This window comes from Bremia lactucae, linkage group LG10 (assembly GCF_004359215.1).
Source record: "Bremia lactucae strain SF5 linkage group LG10, whole genome shotgun sequence".
In the NCBI taxonomy this organism is placed as follows: domain Eukaryota; phylum Oomycota; class Peronosporomycetes; order Peronosporales; family Peronosporaceae; genus Bremia; species Bremia lactucae.
The window spans coordinates 2196141-2209850 of NC_090619.1; the positions used below are offsets into that span (position 1 = coordinate 2196141).

The following is a 13710-nucleotide window of genomic DNA, read 5'->3' on the forward strand; positions in this document are numbered from 1 at the left end:
CCTTGCCATCAAATCAAATATGCACTGTCTAAATTTAGGTTCTTTTTCCTCGGAGATAGACGTTCATCGTAAATACGGACCTTGCGTCATTACGCACGGCCGTAAACAGCCCACACCTTTCGCAAAGAATGGCGAGGTGGCTATCCTTCTTCGCGGAGTATCATTTCTCGGTGCAATATAAACCAGGACGACTTAATGTCGTCGGTGATGCATTATCACGCCGACCCTATTTCGAGCTGGCTACGCATTCAAGCAGTGAATATAACCCCTCATTTCAAGTATTCCGTCGTCACCTTTTTTGATGACAAGAAGAAGCCTACGCAGATGATAAAGACCTTCTACGTTTAATGGTTCATCTGATGAATCCATCCGATAAATCTTTAAAACATTTACCGGCTTTATGTCGATCGCCATCCGATCTATACACAACACGCAACGGCTTATTGTATCACACAGCCGTTCCCGGCGATACTCCACGTGTCATCGTCCCAACTCACAATGGTTTGCGCTTCCGCATCATGTATGAGCGTCACGATGCACCAACAAGTGGGCATCGTGGACGTGAGAAGGCTTATCTCACAGTAAGTCGCGACGCGACTTTTACTGGCCCAGCAAGTATCAGTTCGTGCGCAAGTACATTTGTGCTTGCGAGGTATGTTAGCGGGTGAAACCTAGTCCTTCATCCCGTGCACCTCTCCAAACTCTACCACTTCCGGCAGAATATTGGCAGTCCGTATCAATGGACTTCGTCTTCGGATTTCCCAAAGACGATCACAAAAACAATACACCTTTTGTTTTTGTAGACAGATTCACAAGATGGTCCATCTTGTTGCAGTACTAGAGTCGATCACGGCTATGGGCTGTGCCCGTGCCTTAGTCGACATGGTAGTTAAATTCCACGGTTTACCCCGTGAACTAATCTCGGATAGAGATCCACGGTTCACAACGGAGTTTTGGCAATCGGTGTTCCGATCTCTCGGAACACGGCTGACTTTGTCAACTTCTGATCATCCGGAGACAGATAGTCAGACGCAACGCGCAAATCGCGTCCTCGAAGAGATACTTCGAGGTTACGTCCAATCGTATCCGAATTGGAGCGAGTTCTTACCGATGGTCGAATTTGCCATCAACAATTCGGTGCATGCGTCTACAACGCATACACCGCTCTTTGCGAATGGCTACCATCGATGCTTAAGAAGAGCATCGATATATAAATTTTCCTCAGCGCGAAAGTTCTTTGCGCTGGGACAAGGCCATGTAGCTTTTTCGCAATAAATAAGAGAGATTTATTGTGAGGACTAGTCTCTCCAAACAAGCAATTAACTAGCCGTTCGGGCAAAAGCCACGGCTTTTTCTCAGGTGCAAGACGATACATTTTATTGTCGCTTCCCAGAGTGGTAACCACTGAAGCAGGGGTACCACAAGAGCTTTTATTACGATGGCTTACGCCATTGTCATCACCACGCGCAGAAATATGTGCGGGTGATGGCACGGGTGACGGTGCTGGCGATGAAGAATTATCCTTATCGTCGGAACCAAATATGCTATAGCGAATGCTATTAGCATGTCCATCCGATTGAGCCCTCTTATTTCGAAGGCTCATAGTCAGCCGCCTGACGATGATCAGGCGATTGTTCTGTTCTCGGCCCGAGTCGACCATTTCGTCCGACTCGCAGTCGTAGTCGATCTCCAAAGAGGGGTCGCATTCACGTGGTAAACCACCACGTGCACCCGCAGCATCTAGCGTTGCGAGAGAAGATGATACTATGTCAGACGAAACGTCTGCCGCAAGATACAATAATGCGTCGCCCGCGGCTGCATGAACCGCAGCCTAAGGCGCTGCACTATTCGCATACCGCATGGCATGCGATAGAATTAAAAATGATGGTTCTGACCAATCAACATCGTTTTTAATTAAGAGGTCTTATGTGTCCACTCTATTCAATAACATTCAGAGTGATTGTCGTTCAAGGGAGGGGAGATGTAACGGGGTGTATCGCTACATGAAATTAACACCTAAAGGTTGCTAATCAATATATTATCCAAAAGGTAGATAATATTTGGAGAATATTACTCTACGTATTAATATTCGGAAAGCTTATCATTGGTAGATGTAGGTTATTTTATCTACTTTTTCCGCGATCGAGTCAGCGCTGGACGCGCGCAAAGAGAGAGACAGATAAGACTTTACTACATGTTTTGTTAGTTTATAATTAAGTTACTATTAAATAGATAGAAACAGAAGAACTTAATTATATTAATACGGTGTTCTTTTAACCCTCTTTAAAGCAAGTGTTTTAAAGAGAGTCTTCCTTTGGACGTACAAGTGTCGTGAAGTGACTTGAGGCACCAATCGCACTGAAGCAGTGCGAAGTGGACTTGTACTGAAGTAGTACAAGTCGGCAGTGCCCCGTTACTTAGGGTGTGCTTAAGTAGAGCGTGGCCGCATTAAGACGTGCTTGCCTACACCAAAATGATTCCTTGAATAGAGACTCGTGTAATTACAAATCGCAGTCGTTTCAAACAGAAAAAAGGATGAATAGCTTAAAGATAAAAAGTTCAATGCATAATTGTTGCGACAAAGCAACATTTACTCAGCTGCTTTTGGTCACCTCTAGCAATCAGTTTTTCTAGGCGCAACAGGCACCACGTTGTTTTTGTCGAAGTAACCGATCTGCGACAGCAATCTTGAGTTTGGAATAGAGAAAAACAACAACTCATCGACCACGCGATGTCTTCCGATCATTGTTGTAGCTTTCTGGAAGTCAGCGGCTTGACGAAGAAATAATCTAACAGGCAAACATAAGATTTATAGCTTGTAGTGGTACGATTAAGGAGCTTTACCTGGCTGCAATTCCCTCCAATTTCATCCTCCGCTCTACCTCGGAAAAGCATTGACGTTTGCGCCGTCTAATCATCTTCTGACAGTATTGCACGAATTGACAATATTCCTCTTCAGATGCATCAACCAATTGGCACGCAAGATAGAAAGATTTACACTGTATCCCCAGCGCAAAACGACGCAGATTCCTGGCGAGACGAAGGCACCTCACCATACTCGCAACTTTTGTATCGTGTTCTTGCTTTTCTTGTCGACGACTATCTTCCAATTTGATTGTCACTTCATGAGTCTGCTGCACAGGCTCGATATACTGATGGACGTCTGCAGAATTATGAGCAGTCTTTTTCTTGCTCGTGCACTGTAATACTAGTCGCTCATATAGACGATTAAAGTCATCACCACCGTTACTTTGAGCCATTTTGGTAATGAGCTATTTTGATTTTGTTTACGTATAAAAAGGAGTATGTAGTTGTTAACCAATTTGCTCAACCATGTTGCGTGTTTCCAGCATGCTCCAAGGCTTATCCGCGGTGCCTTTCCTTCGCAGAGGTCCTCTCAGCCACTTATTCATACGTTTGAATAACTCTTTTATTAGCAATAAAGAAGATGGCGATGGCAACGACGACAAGCTGGACTGGAATGCGTTGGCTATAGTGAAGGACCAGAGCGACGAGATGACTGGCAAGACGGTGGAGCATGTGAAGCAAAAGGTGCGCGTTCAGCGAGCAAAACACTCGAAGCGTCGGTTCGTCGATCGTATCCGAGTCAAGGCCACGGGTGGGCACGGAGGAAACGGCTGTGCGAGCTTCTTCTCCGAGTCGGCTACGCGCAAGCGCCCTAACGGTGGGCACGGCGGCGCTGGTGGTGATGTAGTGATTGAAGCCAGTGCTCAGATGCAAAATCTGGCGAATGCGACGCACCATTTTAAAGGAGGATCAGGCACTAACGGCATGCGTACGTCCGACAGTGCATCAATGTATTTTGTCTTGTTGACTTGTATTGTCATTGTTTTTGTAGCGAACGATGCTGCCGGAAGAAGAGGCAAGCATTGTTTCTTGAAGGTGCCGTGTGGTACGCTGGTGAAGCGTGTGGAACGGTATGAACGTGAGCATGAAAGTGGTGAGTTTGAGATCGTGGACAAGATGGAAATTGTGGCTGACTTAGACAAGCCGGGGACAACGTTTCTTGCTGCATCGGGGGGGAAACCGGGATTAGGAAATCGTATCTTGGCGGGTAAGACAACTATGTTCGGACAACTACGCAAGCACATGCCGGAAAATAAAACGACAGGATTGCCGGGCACGTCGCAGTATTACGAGTTAGAGCTCAAGACCATTGCCGATGTTGGGCTAGTCGGATACCCGAATGCAGGCAAGTCGACCTTGCTGAGTGTGCTGAGTTGCGCGACGCCAGAGATTGCACCCTACCCATTTACAACCCTTCACCCGTATGTGGGTATTGTGGAATTCCCAGACACGTATCGACTGAGTGTAGCGGATATACCGGGGCTTATTGATGGTGCTCACCGGAATGTCGGTCTCGGACATGACTTCTTGCGCCATATTGAACGCACCAAGGTATTTATAATGAGCGGAAGTATCGGAGGCATGATATTTACACTTGTCAATGTGATTAGATTTTGCTGTACGTGCTTGATACGGCAGGCTCCGAAGGACGCGATCCTCTTGAAGATTTTGCTCATCTTCGACATGAATTGGAACTGTACGCTCCAGGCATCTCGTCGCGTCCTTCGCTTATTGTCGCAAACAAGATGGACGAACAAGGTTAGTATCTTTGCAAATATGAGATACTTGTGTCGCTATGGATTTCAAAGAATATGAGCTGATGCAATTCAGGTGCGGAAGACAACTTTCACAAGCTTTGTCAGTCCACCGATCTTGCTGTTCTTCCGATTAGGTAAGCACTGGCGACTTTGTGGACATTAATTGATTTGACAAGATTCCATTGCTTCCTCAGTGCACTCCACAAAGTTGATATTGATTCGGTAGCTCGCACACTTCGGTGGATGATTGAAAGCTATAGCAAGCTAACCAAATCTTCGAGGATTTAAGATTAGCTACATTTGTTATAACGGCTTCGAGCCTTTATCATAGACAAAAGACATTGGGCAAAACTTCAGCATTCGAAAATTTGAGATTAGTAAGGCCACTGCTACATGTACACTATTTGTCGGGTTGCATTTATACTATTATGCGTTCTGATTGGCTATATGTCGTGGGGTGCACTAGCAAAAGTTGTGCATCCAACAGTGGCCTTAAATTTTTTTATAATAGCAACTAAAAGATTCATTTTAATTTCATCAGATATATTGTTCTTTCCATTACAAGCCATATAACTCCCGCCCGTGCCGCTGTAGTCGCTCCCGTGCCAGCTGTGGCCAAAACCCGGGTCCCTGTTCCCAAATGTAGTGCGCCGAAACGTGGCGGAGCCCTGCTCCATCGAAACGCAAAATGCACCTAAAATTTGAGAGCATGGACGCGGTCGTTCTTAGTAAGTGAAAATTTCGCGTTCAAATAGGCCTTGAGGAACGGCTCAGCGTCTAGTTTCTTCAACAAAGCCGAATCGACCGACTTTTGGTCGTTCTTGCGTTGCTCCGGAATGACAGGTGCCTAATTCGGAGGAAGTAACAGAACAGTCAGTGTCTATAGGAAGCTTATGTGCCGGAGCAAGCGATCCCAATCGCTCATTATGTAAAAAGAGTTATTTTCCATCTGCGGGTCGGCCCATACCAAATGGAATCGTCAAAAAATCTTAAGAGAGATCCCTATGGGTTCATCGATCTTTTTTTGTCTTCCCAAATTTTATTAGGTAGGTACGACCCACTTGCAACACATAAGCGAATTGGGATACATGGCTCACAATAAAGACTATGGATGTGAACCACTTACCACATTTGACTGTGCAAAAAACTGCTCTTCCTTGCTCGATTTAGATATTTTCTCCTTGGCAAAGTAGGCGTCGTCGACGGCAGGAAGCTCCAAACCCTCAATATTGACCTTAGTCGACGTGGCAATTACGTACGACTGATTAACACGACGAAGAGGCACGCCGTTGACCTTGTATGGACCTGCATAGATCAATCCAGAATTTTTTTAGGTAAGTATGAACGGGAGTGTTTGTGTATACAGGAGCCGGCATTCCTCAGGTCTCATAATCTTAAAATTCTTCGGCACAAATTCGCTTCTACCCATCGGTCAGTATCCTAAGCCAGCCATTCTATACCACATATAGCTTTTGACCTCCTTGAAGAAAAAGGCTATAGCAGATAGAATTTCAGACTTATCATACCACCAATAGAGAAGAGGACGGCAAGGCGCCTCTCAAAGTGTCAAGTTTGCATCATTGGAATGTCGACTCTTATCAATCAGGACGATAACCATTTTCTTTTTTGACGTACCAGTCACAAGGAGCAAGCCAGATGCAAGCTGCTTGAGGAAGACGACGCGTTTGCCACGAAAGCGACCTGATAAAAGAATCAGAATCGTGCCGGGTGTAATAGATTTGCGCAGCTTCGCCGTTTTGACGCTATTACGCTTGGTTTTTGCGGACTCAAGTGGCTTTGGGATGTATTCAGCCGGGAACCACTTCTTGGAAATTTTCTTTACACTAGCAGTCACTTTCTTCTCACCACCCTTTTTGAAAATCTTGCCACGACCATTTTTTTTCGCAAGGCTGTTGCGCGAGATAGCGTTGATGCCCCGAGCAAGTACAACGTTTACAGTTTTGGTTGCGGGCATAGTGATGAATATACCTGTAGCAAAGCTACCGAGCTGTTAAGGTCTTTTTTTACCTTACACTTCTATGTCATGAGGTCGCTTACCTGACTGTAAAGAACTGCTTGAATTTTTAAACCGTGGAGCTAACCACAGCCAACCACAAACGATGGTGTGGTTTACCTCACAACCACGGTTAGCGGTTAAGGTTCGTGATTCTTAATGCAACATAAGATTGGCGATATTAACCATATCGGAAATTTTTCCAAAAACATTTAATATTTACGATTATGGGTAAACGCAGAGGACGTCGTCGTTACTCCTCTCGAACGCCACCCGCTTCGAAGAAGAAATCCAAATTACCTGGTACATTGCTGGCCAATAACCATGCTAGCGAAGTCAAGGGTAATGAAGGTGAAACTACCTTGCCTAGCTTAAAAGTCGACGGAAAGAGTGTTAAAGGTGCAAATGACACTGTCGTTAATGCAAATGCAGATGACTGTTGCTTTGCAAACGAAACCTCAGCCTGTCAAAAAAGTGATGTTATGAAGACGGTATTGCCAGTTAGTGAGAGTGAAGAACATCCGAATGATTTTTGTGTGCCTGCTCTGCTCAAACTATCGAATTGCTATCCGCCAAAGCAGCCGGGGACGGTCAATGGTGCGTATGAATATCAAGAGGCGTTTAAGAAATCTATGCCCTATTTTTCAATAAATCAGCGTCTAAATGAGCCCAGCTGCTGCTCATCAAAGGATGCTTGTGCGTTAAAGGAAAATGCATCATTGCGTGGCTGTTGTTCAAACGAACTCAACTGCGAATTTATAGATGACAATGATAAATATGTCCAGAATGATATTAAAGTATTAAAAGACTGCTCAAACAAGGCTACTACGTCTCGTTTGGGAGATTTTTGCATATCTGCCAAACAACCAAAAAATACCACTAACTCGGGGTGCTCCTCATCCAACGCATTGCTACCCGGGAGATCTCTAAGTTTTTCACAGCGAGTGGTCGAGTTTCGCAGCGACCGTGGGGCTTCTTTGGTAAAACAGCGGCCTCAGGTCGGCAGTAATGGAAAACATCGAACAGCGACCGAATTCTTGGAAATCCTTCGCTTAAACATTCGTGGCATGACGTGCAGCGGGTGCTGTACGCGTATTGAAAAGTTTCTCATGACGCAACGTGGAGTTATGGATGTCAATGTCAGTTTGTTAACCAGCCGTGGAATCTTTCAATATGATCCGCAAGTCGTGACGGCTAAGCAGATTATAAAAGTAGTGGCTACGTTGGGATTTGAATCCAGTGTGCTGTCCAGTGATGAGCTAGTGAGCGTTGTGTTACATTTTGGGCCATCGACGAGCTCGTTACAAGCCAAGAATGTGGCGTTAGGGACTAATGGTGTGGTTGCAGCTGAAGAAATAGATAACGGGGCAAATTCTTCGAGCTCGATTTTAAAGGCATTGCTAGTCGAGTATAATCCAGACGTCACTGGAGCACGAAGTATCGTTCGTCAATTATCTCATGAACTTGGAGTTGATATCCAAGCGTCAAGTTCACAGGCTCCATCGGTTCGTGCCGGTGTAAAAGAAGTACGGCGCGCAAGAAAGCTCTTGCTTTGGAGCTGCTTTTTGTCGCTTCCCGTGCTTTTTATTGAGTTTATCCTGCCAGTCTTGTATCCATCGCTGGTCTCTAATCCAGCAAACGTGGGCCTTTGGGGTACGTCAAATTGTTTAAGTATCAAAAATGCCGTGGAAATGGCCTGTGCGACACCGATGCTTTTTTTCGTAGCGCGACATATTCATGAAAGCGCTTCTTATGCGCTCCGTTACGGTGGACGCGTTACTATGGACGTTCTTATATCGCTGAGTGCCTGTACAGCTTACGCATTTTCCGTCGTTACAGTTGTCAGCAATGCATTTGCCACATTTCGCTCCGAGAAAGCTGAGCGGACTAAAGTGGGTTCTTTATCAGGTCTGGCGCTTCCGGGGCCTCATAAGGACACTCCAGCTTCGACGGATACTTTTTTTCAAGTCACAGTGTTGCTGATAACACTTATTCTCGTTGGCCGGTTCATAGAGTCACTGGTGAAAGCACGCGCTTCGAACAGCGTCGACGCGTTGCTGCGCATGCAAGCTAAAACGGCCTTATTGCTTAACGAGGAAGACCAGAATGAGGTTGATATTGATGTGGTGCTCGTAGAACGAGGCGATCTACTAAAAGTGCTACCGGGCACCCGCGTGCCAACGGACGGTGTGGTTACACGCGGCGCTAGCTCAGTGGACGAATCTATGGTGACGGGCGAAGCTCGTAAAGTTGCTAAGGAGCCTGGATCGATTGTGATTGGTGGGTCTGTCAACTCTCAAGGTGTGCTTACCATGCGGGTAACTCACACTATCCACGAATCTATGCTGGCACACATGGTTAGACTCGTAGGAGATGCTCAAGCGTCTCGTGGTGTGCGTCAGAGTATCGCGGATGCCGTGGCTGCTTACTTTACAACATGTATTATCATTCTCGCTGGTGCGATGTTCTTATTGTGGTACTTCCTCGCTAAGAATGGTCAAGTCGAAACACAGGGCTGGAGACCATTTCCTTTTGCGTTACGCTTTGCTATCACTGTGCTAGTTATAAGTTGTCCCTGTGCCATTAGTCTTGCCGTGCCAACTGCAGTGATGGTGGCTACAACCAAAGGGTCGCAAATGGGCATTCTTTTTAAGGGAGGCCGCGCACTCGAAGCGTTGGAGGAAGTCAATGCCGTTGTCTTTGATAAGACGGGTACGCTCACGACCGCACAACTTGAAGTCGCGAATGCATACACGACACCGGATTCCATGAAGCCGACACAGCTCTGGGGCTATGTTGCTGCCGCTGAGAAGAACAGTGAGCACTCGATTGGTAAAGCTCTTGTAGCGCACGCTCAGATTCAAGAGGCACAGATCGAAGAAGCTCAAGAATTTGAGGCCGTTCCAGGGTGTGGAGTCCATTGTACAGTGCGCGGTATTGACGTGCGCCTTGGCTCTCTTCCCTGGCTTAAGCAGCAGACATATGGGGACCGTCGTGCATTGCGAGTTCCTGCTGAGTTTGTCGAAGCAAATCAACAGTTTCAGTCTCAAGGCAGCATTGTAGTCTTTGTTGTCATTGATGGTGAACTCGTCTCTGCGATTGCGTTGCATGATACCTTGCGTCCAGAAGCGAAACGTGTCATTGAGCAACTAAAGCGCGAAAAGATTCAGCCATGGATTTTAACGGGTGATCAACGTGGTACAGCCATGAGTGTGGCAAAGGCACTGGGCGTACCTGAAGGCTCTGTGCTGGCCGAGTGTCTGCCTCATCAAAAGGTTGACAAGGTGCGTTTATTGCAAAGCTTGGGTCTGCGCGTTGCCTTTGTTGGTGATGGTGTTAACGATGCACCCGCGCTAGCGACATCAGACATTGGTGTTGCACTTGGAGCTGGAACCGATGTAGCACTCGATGCGGCCGACGTTGTACTGGTGAAGGATGACCTTCGCGATCTTCTTAACGCTCGGGCTCTTTCGAGCGCTACAAATCGACGGATCAAACACAATTTTGCGTGGGGATTCATGTACAATCTATTGATGATGCCAATTGCCTGTGGTGCCTTGTATGTTCCATTCGGAATTTGGATTCCACCTGCTCTCGCTGGGTTATCGGAACTGCTATCGTCCGTGCCCGTGATCCTCTTCTCCTTGTTGCTTAATTTCTGGAGACCACCATTCGGTGGTGACTGGGGATTGCAGCAATATTACGTGGCGATTGATGTGACCGAGTCGACGCCTTTGTTGCAAAAGCAGCTTTAAATCAATTTTACGACTTGATTAAACGGAAAGACAAGATGACATGTCTACATGGAATTGGACGCCTTTTACATTAAATAATTGTTTTCCTTCTAGTGCTAGTCATAAACAACAGCTATTGTGTAATCAAGGAACGCTTTTTGCATGCATTTCGGATGCACATGAGTAAGGCCTTAGCGTTTTGTCGTACCAGATGGTTGGCATCAAATTTTTTGACAATTCTTTTGCGCCTTTCACCATCATTGTTTAAGATTTAAAAGAAGGAATGCGTATTGTATTTTACCTGCCAAGTCGTCAAGATTAGCTGTTCGTCATATTCGCTAGCTCTCAAACAGAGTATAGTCTTTTAGAACGGGTTGATCCTCGCTCTGAATTCCTGGATTAACCTTCTATTTACTGAGCGTCGAAAGAAGATTCTGTTGCTATGTTCCCGTGTGTGACTCGTTGAATTAGCTAAAAGTATTATCGCGGTGTCAAAGCAGCGCGTAAGAGAAATAATAAAGAATAGCGCACTGTTATTCAGCCCCCCATCTTTTCTTAAATCACCATCATTTATTAATATATCAATCGAAAGTCGTGGCTTCTGATTCGTCAGAAAACGTGCGATTGCGGACCAAATATAGTTTTAATTAGAAGCATTTTAACTCGCAAATACCAAAATTCCAAACTTTATTCAGTATGCTTTCTAAAATTGTGAGCGATTTGATCTACTTGACAAAGCGGAGCTACAGTAGTGCAAAAACATGAAGACCAATCATGAAGAAACACATAATGCGTAATATTTGTTAATCTCGCTGTGATTCATCCAAAAGCTGTCGGATACGTAGTCTCCCACCTCTAAATTAGGGGTAATTTGAGATGGAGTTCCACTCACACCCATTGTGCGGGTAATCACCGTCACTTGCGCAGTCTCCAAAGACAAGGGCTTCAGCAAGAGTCAACGCCTTTTGTGTTGTGTAACGTGAAGCAGCCATTGTAGCCTGAGGAGATGGAGCTTCCAGGGAGGTTGAATCAGGCGAATCGGACGAATATCATTTGAAGCACACTGAAGATCGGGCCACGTACTAAGGTAGGCATGAGGTAAGAGAAGAGCTGACTCAAATACGCCCTACTATTGGACAAACAGCAAAAGATGAATCCAATAGGCGAAGAATGTGGCAGTACCCGCCAAGTCTACCATTGGAAAGAATGGCAGCAAAAAGCATCGTGACAAAAAAATGCGTACGGAATATCCACCACCGTCGCGGCAATATCACAAGGCGTTATAAGTTTGCGATGCACACTCACGATAAAAAGCAAATCGATCTTTTGAAGCAATTGGCATGACACTGATGAAACTTAAAAATAAGGTTGAACAAGAGAGCATTCCCATGCCAGAGTTGATAGCGGCGTAGGACGTATAATCTGAGTCAATGTACATATATATATATATATATATTAATGTAGCGGGGCTACCTCGCTCCTTAAGTCAGATAAATACTTTCAGACCCAGAGTGTAACGTCTATTATTTCATATAAGAGGAATTATAAATATTATTTCCTATGAGAGAAAAAATAAAAAAGTGCAAAATTATTCACGTTATTAATTTTGACTTAAATAGTTCCAATAATTCAAATTTAATATTATTGATGCAAAAGGACAAAAGCTGTATTGATTGGTTGATTTAAGTCTAAATAACCCCGCCAATCTAATCAAGACACGATTGTGCGGTGCGTAAGGAGGCGCCATCATAAAATATTAAAATAATAAATTCAGGAGTCGATAGAAGATCGTAACGTCGGAAACCATTTATATTAATACAGTTTTACTTTTCCCTAATTATAATCCTATAAATTACCTTTAGAAGCTAAGGACCCTTAGCTACTTAAAAACTTTCATCTGTACCCTGTGTACGTGAAGTTTCGAAGCACCTAATCTACACTGTAATCAGTGTAAGATCAACTATTACTTACCAGTACTAGTGAAAGGTGCACCGCTACACCTGGTAGCACTTCGTAGTCCGTTCAACGGCCTAAGCACGTTCCATCCAACATGGACATGTTGGATGAAAAAAGAGGGAGCTCCCAAGCCCCTCAAGTAGATTATCACGCAACGCGTTAGAGGTTTCCTCACTCGAATGGAGAGCGATCGAACCAATGAGTTTGGTCGTAGGGAGGCCAGCCGTTGGCGCCATGCTGTACACTCTGTGCAGAGATGAACAGCATGCGGCCATAGCCGAGTTCATTTAACACGAACTCGACGGGGTTTAAGCGAAAATAACCTTGATACACCAGCAAGGCTCTCAACACACAGGGGTGTTGAGAGAACAGGGTGCCCAACAGTTGGAACTGTTGAGACAGCAGCATGTATATGCTGCTAATAAGCCAACGCTTCCGCGTCGACCCGAAAGCTTAAAGATAGAAACATCTAAGTTTAAGGCAGTCGAATACGACTCCCTTTTGAGATGGTTCGTCGAGTTAAACGACGCCATAGAAGCTCGTCGTATCACTGATGATGCGACGAAAGTGAAGGTTGGCACGCCCAACTTAGCCGAACGTGCCAAATCTTGGGCCTTGAGGCTCAATCTTCACGACCCCTTAGTCTTTGGGTCGTACTGAAGTCTTTAAGACCCGGCTTAGACAAAAAATTGAGCCGCCACGTGCCGAATTCAGGGCTCGAGCGGAGCTCCTGGATTTGAAGCAAGGCAAGCGTGACATTCACGCTTATGCGCAACATACACGATACCTGGCCAGTTGTATCGTTAGTCATCCAATAGATGAACAAACACAGGTAACTTTGTTTATTAAAAGGTCTTGCAGACGGTCCTGTTAAGACCCACCTGTTCCGGCTAAAATTAGAGTCGCTAGACCAAGCGATCTCTATAGCGGAACAGGGAGCTTTAGTCTTAAACATGCTATTGTCTATTCTGGTGCTTATCGTCCATGGAGACGACAAGAAAACGGCGGTCCAGAACCCATAGATCTATTTGGAGAGCGAGAAACCTCGTTCTTCAAGTTACGAACGTTTACAAAAATATGATCGCTGTCAAAAAATGGGCCACTACGCAAATGAGTGTAGTGCCCTACAGCCAGTGCCTAGGAACACTGAACCAAAAGATCGACCTTTCGCTAGAAACAGCGAAAGGCGCTGATCCGACGCTGTTGCGAAATCGCAAAGGCGAAGCGGGTCGTTAAAAAATCGGTCGGGGTCAGTAGGTGCGGAGTGCCCTACTATTCCAGCAACGTCAAAAGAATTTGCAGGTCTTTGACGAAAGTTGCTCCTCACACAAATCCTATGTTTAACTGCCCCAGGGGATAAGGTTAGCCTCATCTCCCTTAA

The 13710-nt window shown here is 45.4% G+C and overlaps 4 protein-coding genes across 4 annotated transcripts; 2 read left to right on the forward strand and 2 right to left on the reverse strand.

The window, feature by feature from the left end:
* Positions 1-2840: 2840 nt before the first annotated feature.
* Positions 2841-3260, reverse strand: CCR75_001694 (uncharacterized protein; the record flags this gene model as incomplete). The annotated part of the gene is made up of 1 exon (XM_067959795.1): positions 2841-3260. The coding sequence occupies one exon, from the start codon at positions 3258-3260 to the stop codon at positions 2841-2843; it is 420 nt and encodes a 139-aa protein (XP_067814354.1).
* A 73-nt stretch (positions 3261-3333) lies between these two features.
* Positions 3334-4913, forward strand: CCR75_001695 (uncharacterized protein; the record flags this gene model as incomplete). Its single annotated transcript, XM_067959796.1, has 5 exons — positions 3334-3796; positions 3860-4419; positions 4479-4626; positions 4699-4759; positions 4802-4913. 5 exons carry the CDS (start codon positions 3334-3336, stop codon positions 4911-4913), a joined length of 1344 nt encoding a protein of 447 aa, XP_067814351.1.
* A 406-nt stretch (positions 4914-5319) lies between these two features.
* Positions 5320-6600, reverse strand: CCR75_001696 (uncharacterized protein; the record flags this gene model as incomplete). Its single annotated transcript, XM_067959797.1, has 3 exons — positions 5320-5472; positions 5752-5930; positions 6261-6600. The coding sequence occupies 3 exons, from the start codon at positions 6598-6600 to the stop codon at positions 5320-5322; spliced, it is 672 nt and encodes a 223-aa protein (XP_067814288.1).
* Positions 6601-6866: 266 nt separating this feature from the next.
* CCR75_001697 (uncharacterized protein) lies at positions 6867-10394 on the forward strand (the record flags this gene model as incomplete). The annotated part of the gene is made up of 2 exons (XM_067959798.1): positions 6867-8535; positions 9010-10394. 2 exons carry the CDS (start codon positions 6867-6869, stop codon positions 10392-10394), a joined length of 3054 nt encoding a protein of 1017 aa, XP_067814356.1.
* Positions 10395-13710: the final 3316 nt, after the last annotated feature.